At 39.4% G+C, this 16,344-nt stretch overlaps 1 protein-coding gene across 6 annotated transcripts in view; it reads right to left on the bottom strand.

The window, feature by feature from the left end:
• Positions 1-2,019: 2,019 nt before the first annotated feature.
• Positions 2,020-16,344, bottom strand: part of BCAS1 (brain enriched myelin associated protein 1) — a 57,091-nt gene continuing 42,766 nt past the window's right edge. For 3 of the 6 annotated variants that reach the window (XM_030009868.2, XM_030009870.2, XM_030009871.2), the window contains 3 exons: positions 13,440-13,505; positions 9,335-9,601; positions 2,020-3,939 (listed from right to left, as the gene is read on the bottom strand). In XM_030009868.2, the coding sequence (XP_029865728.1) occupies positions 3,865-3,939; positions 9,335-9,601; positions 13,440-13,505 (408 nt within the window). In that variant the 3' untranslated portion in view covers positions 2,020-3,864. The remainder of the gene's footprint in view (positions 3,940-9,334; positions 9,602-13,439; positions 13,506-16,344) is intronic. The other 3 variants (XM_030009869.2, XM_030009872.2, XM_030009873.2) reach the window with 2 other exon arrangements.

Below are 16,344 nucleotides of genomic sequence, written 5' to 3'. Positions count from 1 at the left end.
ATGGATGCACACAATTCAACAGAACAAACGCTTTCAGCAGATGGGTGGCCCAACAGGAACGTCTGAAGATCCTATTATACAGGAGCAAGAGTGTAATTATGATATTTTCAGGCATATATTCTGCAGGAGCTAGGACCCGCAGAAGCTCCTCGGCAGTCCCCCTCTTTGGCCGGGGCAGGAGCGGCAGGCGGCGGAGGGGACCTGAAAGTGTGTGGGCCAGGTCACGGGGCACCGAGGTGTGGTGCCTGCCCACACAAACAGCCGCCACTGCTCTGGCACCAGCCTTTAAAGCAACGCTTCGGCCCCCACAGGTCGCGTGCAGCAAGGCCTCTTTCTTTCTGCGACCCACCAAGCGATTCCTTATACTTCATGGCCATTTTGCAGATGCCAACAGGCCCCATCCCAGCACTCCCGCCAGGGAAAAGCCAGGCAGGGTCATGGCAGCCATCACAAACCTCCTGTCCCTGAGGGCCAGGCACGGCCCTCACCGCTGCCTCAGTTTCCCTCCATCCCCTAACACGTGCGGGGAAGCGTGACAACCCTGGGGACAGGCAATTTTGGGCCAGCCAAAGTCGGCTGGCCATGGGGACAGGCCTGCTCATGGACACGGGCCTGGCCAGGCCTCGGCCTCCAGCGGGGCCCCCTCCGAGACACGCGCAAGACAACCGGTGGACAGGGCAGGCTGAAAAAACACCAGGCTTTTGGTATTTTTTTTTTTTTTTAGGCAAGGGTCAGCAGACAATGCTTACGCCAAATAATAATAGCTGCTAAAGTGCTGTTACCTGTTTTGTGTGTGCTGGTAATTAGCTGCTGGTTACGCGCGCAATTAACGGGCGGACTGTTTAATACCGGAAATCGCATTGTTCTACTCGGGCTGCGCGTTGTAAGAGTCAGCATGGGGCAGTTTTGCCAGGAGTTATCTATAAAAACCTTCTTGAAGTGCAGTGAGGTTAAGCATCTGGACAGCTTCCAGAGAAGAACAATCGAGCCCAGCTATACTTTCACAGGAGATAATTTGCTTTTCAGGTTATGAAACCTGCGGCACCCAACCTGCTACGAAGCTGCTCGCTTCTCCGTGTTGCGATGGCGCGCTTGGCTCCCGGAGGGCTCATCCTGGAGACAGCGGGACACGCGCGGCACAGCCCCGAACCTCACCCAGGAACGTGCTCTTTCATGGAGCGGGGGGAAGGTATACACCTGTCCATCGGAGGGAGGGAAGCATTTCTTACACAAAAAGTAGCAATTTTAATCCATTCCCTGGGATTTTTACATTTATGAGATTGCATTAGCTTCTCAAAATTCTTCCGAAACGCCTACATGAAAGACACCTTAAGATCCTTGAAGCAGTCTGATCTGCTTCAGTTCCCCTCAAAAGATCCTATGCACAAAACCAGAGCTTATTTGTTGACAACAGGCTTTGGCTGTTCTTTTCCTTTGTCTTGGATTGCAGCCTCTTCCAAAGCTTTGATTTCCAAATGACTTGTTAAGCTTTACCGGGCCTGAACATAAAAGCTGTACTTTTATGTTTCTTATGCGGCATGTGGAATGGGGAAGCTCAACTTAACTGTGGATGCATCTCCTAAGACCTTTCTTCCTCTTGGGGCTCCACGTGTTGCCGCTTTATGAGAAGGCTGACTTGCTTCTTCAAAGCTTGTGTTGTTCCTGTTATCAGAGAGGAATCAAACAAAAAGGGGAGTTTCCACGTGGGAGGCAGTGCCAACACTAACCGTTATTTCATCTGCAATAATAGCTCAGTGGCATAAGGGGCACCCACAGCCAAACTTACTGTTTTTCTTGTTTTTCTGCCAAGAGGATTTCCTGATTCCTGAAATTAGCCCCATTGCCAAGTGATACAGTCAAATCACGTGGTCAGCAGTCCTAATTGCCTTGGGAATACAGAATTCAATTAACGCAGTCCTAGTCCTAAAGCATGGACCAGGGAAGAACTGTTCTTTTCCACAGAAAGCCTGATCTATCCATAAAATAATATAATAATATATATACATACAGTCTATAATATAATGAATTAGCCAGAGCATATTTTTATTTGAAAATTGCTTAAATACTATTCTAATACAGAGGCAATTACAGCAGTATGAAGTCAGCAAATAGCATGATAGCTTATTCCTCTTTTCTGATAACACTTACTATGCTGACATCTGGCACTTTCATACCAGCATGTAACCATGGTGGTTGTCTCACTGTATGTAGCTTTACATGCATTGATTTAATTAAAGCTGTATACTCTTGCAGTGTAGACAAAGCCTAAGACCTTTTTGTGGAGCAAAGCTGGATATAACAAGCCCAAATCTTCTCTCATGCTACCGTAAATGGGGATGTACAGAAGTCACCGGTCCTACACAGATGTAGGTCATTACAAATCAGATTTGAAATCTGTAAGCAGTCACTCTTGATTGCTATCACTTTATATGGCATCAAAGGCCCATTGTGCTAGGGAGGAGAACAGAAAGTACTATTATAACTAAAGGACCTTTTGTCTGTGCTCCTGCGCATAGAACCAGCAGCAAGTTTTGGTTGTCTGTTGCAAGTCCACAGGTTTGCAGAGGCCAGTGAAAAAATACCATCTACCTACAATGGCTTGTACAGAGAAACAAGGCTTTTTTACCTCTGTCTTCTATGACTAGTTAGAAATGTAATTCTGCAGATTTTACAGAATTCTCACTTGATTTCCAGTTTTAATCTTTACTCACATAAAGAAAGAATGACAGCTATTCACTCCGCAGACAGGGTTTTTATGTGCTGATTTATGCCTTAATGTCACATCAATCATCAGAAAACAGGGATGTAAATAACAAACTTTGTTTTAAGATTAAAGCAGCAAATGATTTTTTTGAAAGGATAAGTAGTTGTTTATTTCATCATAAGGAGGTCAAAATATACAGTACTGTATCATTCAGATGCTAATGTGGATTAAAATGTCAGGCCCACATTTCCCTGTCTAGGTTAGCCCAGGGTTGAATAAACCACAGAAATCTTAATTTTCTGTAAAATTTATTAACTACAGTTATTACAGGAGTCTTGTAAAGCAGGGACGTGCCTGGATTTTGGTTTTTATTAGAATTAATTACAAGTATGGATATAAACAAATATCTGATGAAACAACTAAGTTTCCTATCATCTGAAAAACATTAATAACAGGATTGTAGGTACAGCCTTGAAGTTAGGACTACGGTGGGGACGCGGGTGCCCCCTTGTGTTCCTATTAGAACCTTAAATAGTTTTTAATTTGTTATTCCACCTCACCAAGCCAAGAGAGAAGTTGTCTCAATCATGTAAAGCCTTTGCATTTTAGCATTTTAATTTACATTAATAACCAATATGAAGCATAACTTTATCACCATTGATTCTATTATACTGCAGACTTTTTGCTAATTTCAGCTCTATTGAAAACCACAAAAGGTGACTTGGTTGTTTTTACATTTAAGTATAACATTTATCAAAGGAGATTTTTTTTTTTTCCTGGCTGCTTTAAAGCTCTCTAAAGCTGAGGATTTGTTGCTCATGCCTTGCCGCACAAACTGCATTCCTTTGTCACATGCATTTTTTTCTGCCATTTATTTAATTCACTGCCACTTTCTTACCTTACGTACTCTACCCTCTATAGACTTAAAATCATCCACATGACCTTTCTTTAAATATACTACACATTGCTTGATGATCTTTAGAGTTGCTTTCTAACATTTAATGAACGAACCCTGTAAATGATATACCTTAAATAATACACCAATGTTTGCTTTAGCCTCGGGCATTTGATGACAGCCATGTAAAGGAGAATAATGAGTCATCTCTACTGCAAGGGAGTTTACAGAGAGCTGCTGATCCTTCAGCAGCCAAGTGTATTCATTACTTGGATTTCCCAGCAGGTAGGATAGACACTGGATCTGTTTGCACTTCAGCATCAGACATCCTTTTGGAACCCTGTGGAATAAGATATAGAAATTTGTAACAATTTTCAAATATTTCAGAACAGTTAAGTCCGTCATTATGTGCTATTTGCTACCAGATATTTTCCACTCGTTTCACCTCTCTGCTTTTCTTTATTTGCCCTTTATTTAATATGTGTAAGTATATGACCACCATCTGTATCATGACAATCCCAGAAAGCTACTGCTTGCAACTTTGCCTAAATGTGTTGGTTATTTTAATATAATTTTCCCAGTCAGCATGGAAAACAATTATCTTTAGAAACCGGACTAACATACCAGAGACATGTTGCTGTGTACTTGTAGTATTGTAGTTTTGGCATAGCTTTCTCTAAAATTTCCCCGGCCTAAACGGTTCACTGAAACCATGCTAAGAGTCCTTCAAGCATGATTAATAGCGTATTATAGCCAGCCTTGGTCTGCTCTAAGTTAAAGGAACATTAAATATTTTTATGCATGACAGGTATTTGACAATGTTATAGTGATAAAGCTTTTTTACACTACAAATATAATTCTGGTTTTGGAACTGGTTCAAGATACTAATCCGGCTTAGATGAAGGAAATGCATAGATCTAGTTATACCAACTAAATTTTTTACTAGTAATTGATAAAAACTTGGCTTTAATTTAAGATGCCTTGACCTAATTTTACTGGCCTTGAAGCCATCAAAACTTCAGAACGTGACAGCAAAATGGATCCACAAACACTGTTCCAGAGGTCACTGTTAACATTGTAGGATGCCAATCCTATTTGTAGCCAGATGCCTAAATCATTACAAGCTAAACAGAAAAATCAGCATGACAAATCTAAAGGTGACTGCTATGTGCTTTCCCTACAATAGGAACTGTGCAGTCATATGGGAATTGTCCTTTCACACAGTACGCTTCACACTGGAAACCTGACTCATCACTTCAGGTAACCATAGGACTATTCTGTGTCAGAATGGGAGAGTAAAAGATCTCAAACTTCCTCATCCCTTTCAGGGAAGTAAAAACAGTGGGGTTTTTATACTGATTAGACTCCACCTCACTGATATTTTAATTTTTCAGCTTTGAAAATCTAAGTATAAAAAAGAGCAGCCAAAAATCATAATGGACTAAAAGAATCCCGTCTTTAACTGTAATCTTGTGCAGCTCAACTGGCCGCAATGGGTTTGCTTCTGCTTACACTGATGTTGAGTTTGGAAGATGGTCTAGAACAGAATAAAATTTTTTAGCCACTTACATGTAGCAGTAAATGGAATACACGTAAAAAATTGTAATAGTTTCTAATATCCATCAAAAAATTCCAAACCAGCTAGTCGTTCCAAATTTATCCAGCAACCCTAAAAACCTACACATCAGTTAAAAAATTCCCACATTACAAGAGTAATGGAATCTGTCAGCTGTAGCTGTTCCTGGGAAACAAGATTATACTATTTACCATTCTTCCTGTATATAGGTGGAGGAAGGAGTAAAGGAGGGGGAGCTCATTTGAGATAATCCCCATTTTGACTCATCTAGCACACTTGCAGAAGAGTCATATGTTATTTGCTTATACTACAGTCTCCCTGCTGCACCCATTTTCAAGGTGATTGCTGATTAAAGCAGGAAGCTTTGAGGGAGACTGGCTGATGATTCTTGTTAAACTGGAATTTCCAAGCCTGATGTGAAAGAACTTTGTTCCTGCCCTTTTAATGGACAAATTCCAGCTCTGCGCTCAGATTCAGTACAGGTACCACCGGCTCACATCCTGCTCTCAGATACTTTGCATAACCCCTTTTAGTGCAGTAGAAGTTGTCTGCCTTTGTGACAGCTAAGCTGGAACATATTATTTTGGACAGAGCACTTTAAACTGCACACACAGAAATGTCATGGTATTGGAGTATATTTTTTTTCCAGCTTGTGCTCAGGAGAAGTTTGTGTCAGTATACCAGATACTCTGATCAGAATAGGTCAGAATAGTTTCCACATGCTAAGCACTCCCAGCTTCTGACAAGTTAAGTATGAGTTATTCCAGCTCAGAAAACAATGTCATTAATCTTTTTTTTTTTTTCATTTTCTTTCTAATCTAATCTTTCTAAGACTCACTAAATACCTTTGCATTTTATATAGCTTATAAATTAATCTCTTTTACCATAGGAACAACCACTGGATCTTATCGTCTGTGCTAAAACCACGTAGCCAGGCCATAACACTGTTTGCTTGCATAAGTGGCTCCATTTGTGTTGAAAGTTTCAGCATTTGTTAGCCCAACTGGGAGCAGATGTTTGAACTGCAGTGTTCTCATCAGCTGCATTCTTGTACTATGACATCCTCTTACTCTGTGCCCTTTCCCAGAGGAATTGACAGATTCAGGAGAGAGTAGTGTTAAAATAACTGCTATGGAAATAGCTCACCAGAATTTAGGAGGAGCTTGGTGGGCACAAGTTATGTGAGCAAGTAAGGCCTGCTGGATCCCCTGTTAAGTATCTCCTGCTTCCATTTTATCAGCATAAAGCTTAATATTTCTGCTGAGTTGTTACCAGATATTTGAGTTATCTTGAAATGGAAATTCTGGCATTGGTTTTCATGTGATCTAATACTTTTAGATTAATGATTACAACTTCCTGGGACTTAGTATGATCACCTAGGAGATGTGTAGATTGTGTTTTAGAAGCAATGCAGAACTATGTTTCTTAGGTGTGGGTAATCTTCTTGGGGATATTCAAAAAGAGGTAGCCATTTTCTATGAGATATTTTCCATACACAGACCTCATAGTTGTGGTTTGGGTTTTTTTTTTCCCCCAGTTCAAAAGCACAATAAACTGACAAATCAACCATACTGTTATAATTTTTTTTTTTTTTTTTAAATGCCATCTTCTGTTAATGGGAGAGAGAAGCTGTAGGAATACTATTGGCCTCTATAATTGCAACAGAAGATGAGGGACTATACACAGCCAAACTGTCTGGTATACTACTCAAGCAAGCAAAAATATCTCACTGAACATCTCTACTTCCTCTACATTTATTCTGCATTTTTTCCCCCTCAAACGGTCTTTTTACCTCTTCACGATCTCCTTTCTTGCTCAAAAAAGCTTCTTGCCCTTTGAATCAGAGACACCTTTCCCGCCTCTCTCTGTGTCTTTCATGAACTTGCAACTTGAAAGCATGCTTCCTCCCTAGCTTGCACTTTCTCATATCTCCCTTTCTGGAATAATTCTAAATTTGTGTCTGTTATTAAACTCTATGAAAGATTTGATACAGCTTCGATGAATGACACCATACATAAAGTGCAATTGTCAACAGATAAACCCTTTCTCACAAGTGGCTACAGTAAGAATTTTGACAAAGGAGGGCTGTCAGGGCTTAATTTCAACAAATCTCTAGAGCAGAGAAACAAATCTCAATTATATCTAGAAATAATAGAGGTAGTTAACATTTGCCCCATTTCTAGATAACCTATGCCAGAAAAATGTGGCAGTCTTCTTCCCCTCTAGTTGATTTAAGAGATCTGTTACGATCATCTGAGTGGTTTAAGTACAAAACTCCTGATTTCACTGGTGGGGGGAGGTTGCCAATACCCAGAGTGGGATGCAACACCTACACACCATACTTGTGAGCGCGGATCAGGTGTTACACACAGGCACCGATGTTGCGCACAATGGAAATTTCATATCGGATTTGGAAGCAAAGGGGGTGAGAAAAGTGCACATGAGTGCATGTGTTTGATAACTTCAGTCAGCTAGTATAATTCACAGGTGCATATAAAACAATACCCTGGGTTTTTCAGATTGTGTTAAGCAAAATGATTTCTCCTCTTGATTTCACTGGGAGTCAAGGTGAGTGGAAGCCAATGCAAGTTGGTAGTTACTCCAGGTGCACTCCAGGACTTCCTTGCTCCATTGAAACTACAGGAAAACCCCACTGATTTTGTGGTAGACCAGGATTTTACCCCAGAACAATGGCAGAAGTGGCAAAAGCAGAAGTGGCTGAACTGTTGCTAATCAATATTACAGAAAGTTATTTTTCTTTTGTTCTTAATTCCCCTTCTAATGTGTAATTACTTTGGCAATGCAAATTGCCCTCTGTAGGATACATAGTAATTCTGTGAAACGCGTGCAAATTAAACACTTCTTACGATGTGGAAGAACATCTGCCCCTGAATGAGTCATACTGGTCTGCATGGCAGCCTAACTTTATAACCCAGTGTCCTAACAGGGCTAATTTTCAAATCTGCATTACCATTTCAATCTATATTGCTTGACTTTTCTTCTTTCAGGCCTGGAGGATTGCCTACCTGTCTGTCTTTCCTGACAGCCTAAAAGCAGGGTAGGGAGGAAGGAACAAAAGCTGTATGTCTCTCAGGGGGCCAGATGCACTAGGAATCATTGCAAGTAACAGTCAAATCTGTTTAGGTTCTTTACATCAATTGAAATTTGTGATGAAGCTCAGTTTACACACAAGGTTTCCAAAAGATGCTCAAAATGAGCCCACAGCTCTGTGGATTCATTACTGTTGTGACAGTGTGAGGAAAGAGGAGCAAACTGCATCCTTCCTATTGATTTATAAAAAGCAATGGAAATCAGCCCTCTTGCAGAGGCTTGAGAGACAGTCCCAGGTCTAACCTGTGCTTTTGTTTCTACATTGGCCACTCAATATGGACAAGGGAAAAAAAAAAGAAAAAAAAAAAGCTTTCCATCTGTTTAATGCTCCAAGGAACCGCTAGCTGCATCAGTAACACCAAGCCTTGTAGAAACCCAAATTTTTAGTATGCTGAATTCTTTCATTTCTACATTTCAGGTATCAGTGAAGGGAGCATAGCAAATTTAGGGTGAGATTTAACAAAATAAAGCAGGGATAAAAATACCATGTGTATTTTTTGTGTGTGCTTTAACTAGCCTATAACTGATTGCTAACACGAGGTGCTTATCTTGTGACCACTATGGTGACTCCCACCCACCCAGTGGTCTACCTTGATTTTTTTCCTTGCAGGGATGTCCCGCCTTGCAGGGATGTCCCAGCTGCTCTGAAGCAGCAGCTGAACCACCCTCGTGGCAGGCGGGTTACTCTGGTAAACCGGCACCACCTCTGCTTTTCCTTAATAAACACACCGTAATTTGTAGGTGGTTCAGTACCTGTTACAGGAAGAGTTGAGTCATCCCCGTAGCCAAGGCATGAACCTCTAAAACAGGGGTGTGGGAACAATTATAGCTCTCCCATAGTAAACCGTACCTGCCTGTGAATCAGTACCCTGAGGCCCAAGTTTTCTCACTTTTGCCCAAAAACTTGCTGTTGTTTGGCCTTAGTCCTGCAAGCTGCTTGTGAAGTTGCACTCCATCCGAGCACAAGTCTCACATGGTTAATGGCTTGCAGGCTGGGTACTTAAACCAGCTGAAAAATGACTAAAAAGATAAGATCAAGTTAACGTACAAGGCCCTTAAAAAACCCTCCAAGTGACTGCCTCTTCTCTGTCTTCTTGAAGGAGGGTTCCTTTGAAGCATCTCCTCCGTTCTGGATGGAGTCGGTCTCGGCTGCTTGCTGCTCCCGGGAGTCTGGCTGCTCCCTGGTTTCCTGTTTGCTGCCTTTCTGCTTGCTCAGCTCCACTGTAGACTTCTTGTCTTTTGAACTCTCTTTGCTCTTTTGGCCCACAGGTTCACTTTCAGCTGGGGCAACTGGCTTCTCTGTAGAGTTTAATGTCTAAAGCAGTTTCAAACAATGGTTATTTTTAGTGTTAAATGTAAACATTTTGGAAGGCGATCCATAAATATATTAAAAAATGAAAGGCCACCTGGCAGGGAGAAATCCTGCTGTCCAACAGGTTTTCATTTACAGAGTTTGGGACGAACTCCTGCAGCTTTGACTTAGGGAAGGACTCCCAGGGAGCCGATAGAATTACTTACATGAGCAAAGACTGCAAGATCAAACCATCCCTGCATAGATTTGCTTTATTTACGTACATATCTATGCTGAAGCTGTTTTAGGAGGCAGAAAACATGCACGGAAAGATGCAGAGAGTCACAAGGACATACTTCCAACTGAGACTCCCCCAGCTTTTGCATCCCAGGCTGTGAAAGCACCCAAAAAGTGCAAGGGAAAGATTTGGGAGAGAAAGGAAGTAAAAGACACCATAAGGAAAAGGATAAAAACAACTCCGCTATAAAACTGCAACACTCTACCAAAAAATTAACAACATAGGGCTTGGCTATGGAAGGCTGCAGCATCATCGAAAATTTCATGCACAAGTGCAAAAGAAGAGATAAGCAAATATTCCAAAGACAAACACAATGACAGAGAAGCTATATATAGTAAAGGAAAAGATTCTGAAACTCAGAGTAGTATGGGATATGTTTGAAGTTCACAGGAGAAAAATCAGATCTGGCAAACAAAGGATAAGACAATGAAACTGTCACGGTTTGCAGAGTAGCAAATGACTAGATATGGTTTTGCTAGGAGACCTGTTTGCAAACGGGATTTTCTTTTTTTTTAATGCAAAAAATAATATTGCCTTATTTATTAACATAATAATTAAAATTGCACACATATTTGCCTTGCTGAAAATCTGGAAATCTTACATCTGTCTTCAAGGCACAGCCCAGAGCTTAAAGTTCTGTAATTTTTCCAGCTTTGGGGATTTTACCACTAGTCTTGAAATATTTGGTGTTCTTCTAAAGGCCTAGGGTTATACACTTACACGACAAGCTCAGCTTTCATTAAAAAAACACCCAACATTTTTAGACATCATGATTTCAGGGGAAAAACTGAAAGCAGAAACTCTAGAGAAACAGAATGCAAATACACCTCTCATATCTATTAAAAAAAACAAACCTCAAGCCACTCTAATTTTGGGGAAACAAGAATGAGAGGGGGTAGCAATACTACCACTGGCCTTTTTCAATTGATTCACCTTTCTTCCCCACCTAATCTTAAAAACCCCCCACATTTAAATTATAGAACCTGCAACCATGTAATAATTCAGTCTTGACCGGTTAGCTTAAGTTCTCAACAAAATATGTGCTTACATTTAAATATTTCCATTTCCAAAGGACAGACATACGTGGGTATATACTTGTTTACATCTGGATCTGTCTGCTTTTAGACTTAAAAGATACAGCCATTAAGCTAGTCTTTGCTCTAGTTCTGCAGGAGATACACGAAGACAGCACATGAAACCTGGAGATGCAGGTGATCAGTAGCCCCATACACCACGGCCAGGCACCATCTGAGCGTCAATAGTTTATTCAAGCAAATTCAACAACCTCAGAGTACAGGAGAACTGTCATCTGGGGCTGCACAGACACTGCGCACTACCTGCATCGTCCACCTCGCTTGAGGAGAGACACCTGCCTGGATGCACATCTGAGTGCCCGAGTGATGCAGGAGCTCTCTCAGCACAAGGATGAGCAGAACTTCAAAACCTCAAATTTAATTCTGTCTCTTTCTTTCTGACTCATTTTAACTATCAGACAGGAAGCTCTCAGTTGCTGAACCCATTGGTGAGTTTGACAAGATCCTTCTTACTCTTATTTGCCTTAGCTCACTTCTGAAATGTTTCTCTTTGGTACAATTGCAAATGTGCACATTCAATTCAAAAATAACCACAGCACCCAAAATACAGCTATGAGACTGGATGCGTCTGAGTTCAAAGGTGCCAGAACAACTTCTAACCCTTATTAACACTCTGTGAAATCTGTGGGTTTACTCTGCGGGTGTAAAATTAGAGTCGAGTCTTCCTCACCACACGTGTTTGATTGTGTAGGTGCCTGATAGTTACAGTATTGCAGCTAAATCTGAACTGGATGCAACAGGACTATTTCTGTGAGCAGGTTTTGGCCTTTGATGTTAGTCAAACAAAACACTTTAAAAATATTCATAATACATTTTCCAGGCAAAATAAGAAAAAAAAAATCCAATCAGATAATCTCTTTGAGGTGTTTCATATTAACCTTGAAAGGCAGGAAATTGGCATATTTTATATTGATGGGAGCAGCTCAGGAAATACAAAGTGAAGCCTATGAATAATGAAACATGTTAATGTTTCTTATTCTAAAGGGTGATCTGCACCTGACAGATTGCTTTTACTCGCTCAACATTAACAGTGTCACTAAAAAAAAAAAAAAAAAAAAAAAAAAAAAAAAAAAAAAAAAGATTAACAGGATAGTATTTTTCCCCATCGTGTTACAGGAGACCTTAATCCAAGGCTGCATTTTAAGCGGAAAAGGCAGACCCCTAAATTTCTGCAGATTTTAGATCAGTGTTTTAATGTATTTCTGTAACATACAGAATAGCAGCGATGAAAAGCGAAGAAGAATCACAGCATTCCAGAGATGCGATAGCATAATTTAAGGAGATCATTTCACAGAAATTCTGAAAAAGGAAAGAGTCAACAGCAGATACAGTCTTCCTTGAGCTCTTCTATATAGTAAAACCGTGCTAATTTACACTAGTGCAAATGAGAGAAGAAGGGAGACTAATAAGTTGATTTAAAAAAATGGAAGGAAACCGGCTGCTAATTAAAATAATAAAAAACAGATCCAGGACTGTAACTTTAGTCACTTACTCAGATTGTTTCACAATGCTGTTGTATGAAATAAGGAATAAATGTCACAAGACAAGACCTTCTATATTTGGGATGCTTTTAGAGAAATAATTCATAAAGATTAACCTTAGTATCATAGAACATCATGAAAATAGGAAGACTGAGAAAACAATTTTACTATTAATTAAAAAAGGAAATTCTGAAAAGGAAATAAAGGAAATTCTGAAAGGTCAGTTTTCAATATGACTTCAGTTTTGCTCTCAGGTTAAAGGAAACCCTATGTCTATACACAGAGCCTGTGTTTTATCTCTCATTACTGAATGTAATTATTCTGGATATCTTGACTTGCAACAGATGAGGGTTTGTCTCTCAGAAAAGGTAATAGTATTTGTATTTCTAATGAAAATGTGATTTTTTTTTTCTAAAGCCATAAAGCATATAATGTAAAGGGCACATCCAAAGTTTTGGTTTAGCTTTTCTAAACATAGAATGAAAGAAACAAAAACTGAATAAGAAAAAAAGATGTTCATAGCTTTTGTTAAATTGCAGTGAACAGTTTTCATTCTCAATTTCTTTTCTATAGAGTTTCCACCTAAATGATCCTTTCCTCAGCAGAGAAGTAAATCAACAAAGTAAAAATTATTCTGTCAGTGTGTATTTAGTTTCACTACCTAAGCCAAGGTACATGCAGAAAGTAAAATAATAGCAAGAGATAGGAATAAAATTGAACATAAAGGCACTAATTATTTTAAGAAAAGGAACGCACCTGGAAAAAAGCTTTTTTTTTTTTTTTAATCAGATAGTGACTCTTTAAAATCTTGTTTAATAGTATGAATAGATAAAATAAATAGATAAGTAAAGAAATATGTAAAAATATGAAGCTTGGCGAGCATGTAGCACTTCTCATTCAGGGATTTTTACATTTCGAAAGCTAGAGTTGTATGGAAGTAGGTGACAACAACCCATCACCAAAAGATGAAAAAAAATCCAGGCACTTACTTGGTGACAGGGGCTTGGGCCATTTACCTCTTCTGAACTGGTTGTCCCTCCATCACCCTTGACTGACTAAAATAACAAAGGATTATAGGACTTCTAACTGGGTTCCTGTTTGAGGCATTAATTCAACATGAAAACACACATGAATCAAAAAATGCAAGGTTTGATTTAAGCATACTCTTTACAACGCTAAACCAGAATCAGACATTTCAGAAACTCTACCATCATTTTTGAAATACCCACATCTCCAAGGTAGATTTTTGCTAGTTCTTTCCTATGTGAAGTGATTGTCTCTTGCAAGTCAATTTTCCCATTAAGGCCTGAGAAATATGAATGAGGTCTCAGTGGACCAGAGATCATATCAGCCAGTAAACAAGACAGTGCTATCAGCCCTGCCACTGCAGTTTTCTAGGAAAGAGCTTTTGCTTGCTTTTCAGAGGCAAATCTATCTCATAAGATCTAGTGGGAATTCCTTTCTATTTAACAATCATACTAAGCTTGCATACCCTGTGAATAATTAAAACCCACTCAGCTTTATAGATATATTTTTGTATTTTATCATCAGCATCCATTTTTCCTTTCCAGTTTATGCCTTCTCTCTCTATACATCTAAGTAATGGGCCTTCTTGGTGCCCACTCTTCCCAGCCCGGACAACCAGAGCAGACCCTGAGGCTGTACCACTGGCAGGTCATTCAGAGCAAACCTTGACTTGGAAATATGTTTTTAAGGTACGATCCCCCGTTTCTATCTAGATTTAAAAAAATGAGAAAAACCTGTTTGACAAAACTAGCTCAACAAGTAAACTGTCACAAATCTTGTAATATTAGATTAAGGTTTAGTTACAATTACTAATATAAAAGAAATGAAAGGCATAATATATATATGTTTAATTAAAAAGTGTGTTGGAGGGTTCAACGTGGCATTCTCTTGTGTACCACATAAGCCACAGAGCTTAGCAGTAAAGCATAAAATAAACTCCGGAATTTCAAAGTGCCCAAATTTAAATGTCATTTTTCATTGCATAAGTTCAATGAAAACAATGAAAGGATGTGACTTCTGTTCTAAAGATAGATCAGGCGGATTTGTGGTTTTCTGCAGCTTGTAGATTTGTTACTTGAAGCACAACAGTATCAGCTTGATCCTATGTATGGTGTTATTGCAAGGACCTATTTCAGTCTCTGATTTTCCTATAAAACCACAGAAAATCACTATGTAGCAACAGCATGATAGAAAACTAAACCACTCCACGACAATTCATTACTTGTCACAAATTGTGGGAAAAATTCTCTTTCTGGAACATGCTGCTGTGCTCTCTCTTGCATGTTTATGCTTGTGACTCTTTATCTGTGTAAGAGATTGCAGAAATGGAGGGGAGGAAGCACAGTATGGTCTGTCTTAACATTACAGGAGAGAAACTCAGTCCAGAGTGTATGAAGACATATTGTGATAAGATCTAGTTTGAATTTCTATTTCAGTAGGTCTTTAAATACCTTCAGGAAAAAAAAAAAGTTTATGCTATAACAGCAACCTCTTTGTTACCTTTTTTCCTAAAAAAATCCAAACCAAAACAAAATAGAAAAATAAGAAAAAACCCTGCTTTAGCCAACCTTTAGTAATCCATCTTTTTTTTTTATCAGAACATAAATAACAGAGTAAAGACCTTGAGGTCTTTGCCTAGACAAAGTTCTCTCTTGCCTTCAGTGAAACATATACGTAACGATCACAAGGATTTCTCTCTAGAGCACTGCTGACCTTTCATCCTTGCCTTTGGTCATTTAGGATTGCTGCTGCTGAAAGCTTCCTGAAAGGGTTTTCTGCTTTCTGTGGCAATAAGAGTGGATCAGTGTATCTTTAAATGGAGGAGGGTGGGGACAGGCAATAGACTTGCTACATTTTCATGAATAATGAAGGAAAATTAAGTTAGGACAACATAAAATACTTATTCTTGATTCCAAATGCTATTTATTATGTAAAAGTTTATTTACGTGGGGAAGTAGGCCAGCACAGACACCACAGACAATTTGGAAATAATATTTTTTGTTATTCCAGAAAGATATATTCTTCTTGGGAGCAACTTCATTAATCCAGAAATAGGATATTTTATTTGCAGAGACCATACTCAACACTATCTCAAACCAACCATGCTTCCAGTCAACTTCCCGGCTGAGGACAAAGGCTACAGCCTCAGTTTACAGTTGGTAATTCTGCTTATTCTGATTTAAAAATGCCATTTTACACCCTTATCTCCACAAAATACCTCAAAACAGACATTTTGAAAGGATTTATCTTACCTAGCTTTGCTTCTGTTTATATTCTATGGAGAAGAGCAGGAACTTTCAGGGCTCACATCATCTGACATGTCTTAGATCCTAAGGGGCTCTCAGACCTGCTCACCTCTAACTAGTGCCTTTGAAGGGAACCTGGGGTGAATAGCTCAGGTGTAGCCATTTCTATCAAAACATCTGCATTGGTTCTGATGTATCCTACCCTGTAAATAAGATAGCTATTTGATTTTCATTGATAAGACATGACTTTCAACTGGCAACACAGGATTTCACATTCATGTAGGTGTGGCTTAGTTAGATAAAAGAGCAGTGGTATTTCTTCATCTCTTATTGAAGCACAGGACTTTAAACTAATACTTTATATCTTTCTATAATTTCCCAATAGCTTTTGTAGCATTAGTTAACCCTCTCCCATTTTAACCACAGCAATGGCTTTTGTGACCTTTGCAATTGCAAACAGACCACAAAGAAGGGATGTCTGTACTGAGCAAGTCAGCAGGCAGTCTTCAAGATACACACTGCCTTTTCCAAAGTAAATTACTCCTAGTTCTCGCAATGGCTATCCTTGTGTCAATAGTGGCAACTATAGTGCTATGGATCTAAATGTCTACTTGCTATTGGC

The sequence above is a fragment of the Aquila chrysaetos genome, chromosome 3 (assembly GCF_900496995.4).
Source record: "Aquila chrysaetos chrysaetos chromosome 3, bAquChr1.4, whole genome shotgun sequence".
NCBI lineage: Eukaryota > Metazoa > Chordata > Aves > Accipitriformes > Accipitridae > Aquila > Aquila chrysaetos.
Note: the sequence above shows the minus strand (reverse complement) of the source record. Positions and strands in the feature narration are given on the sequence as shown.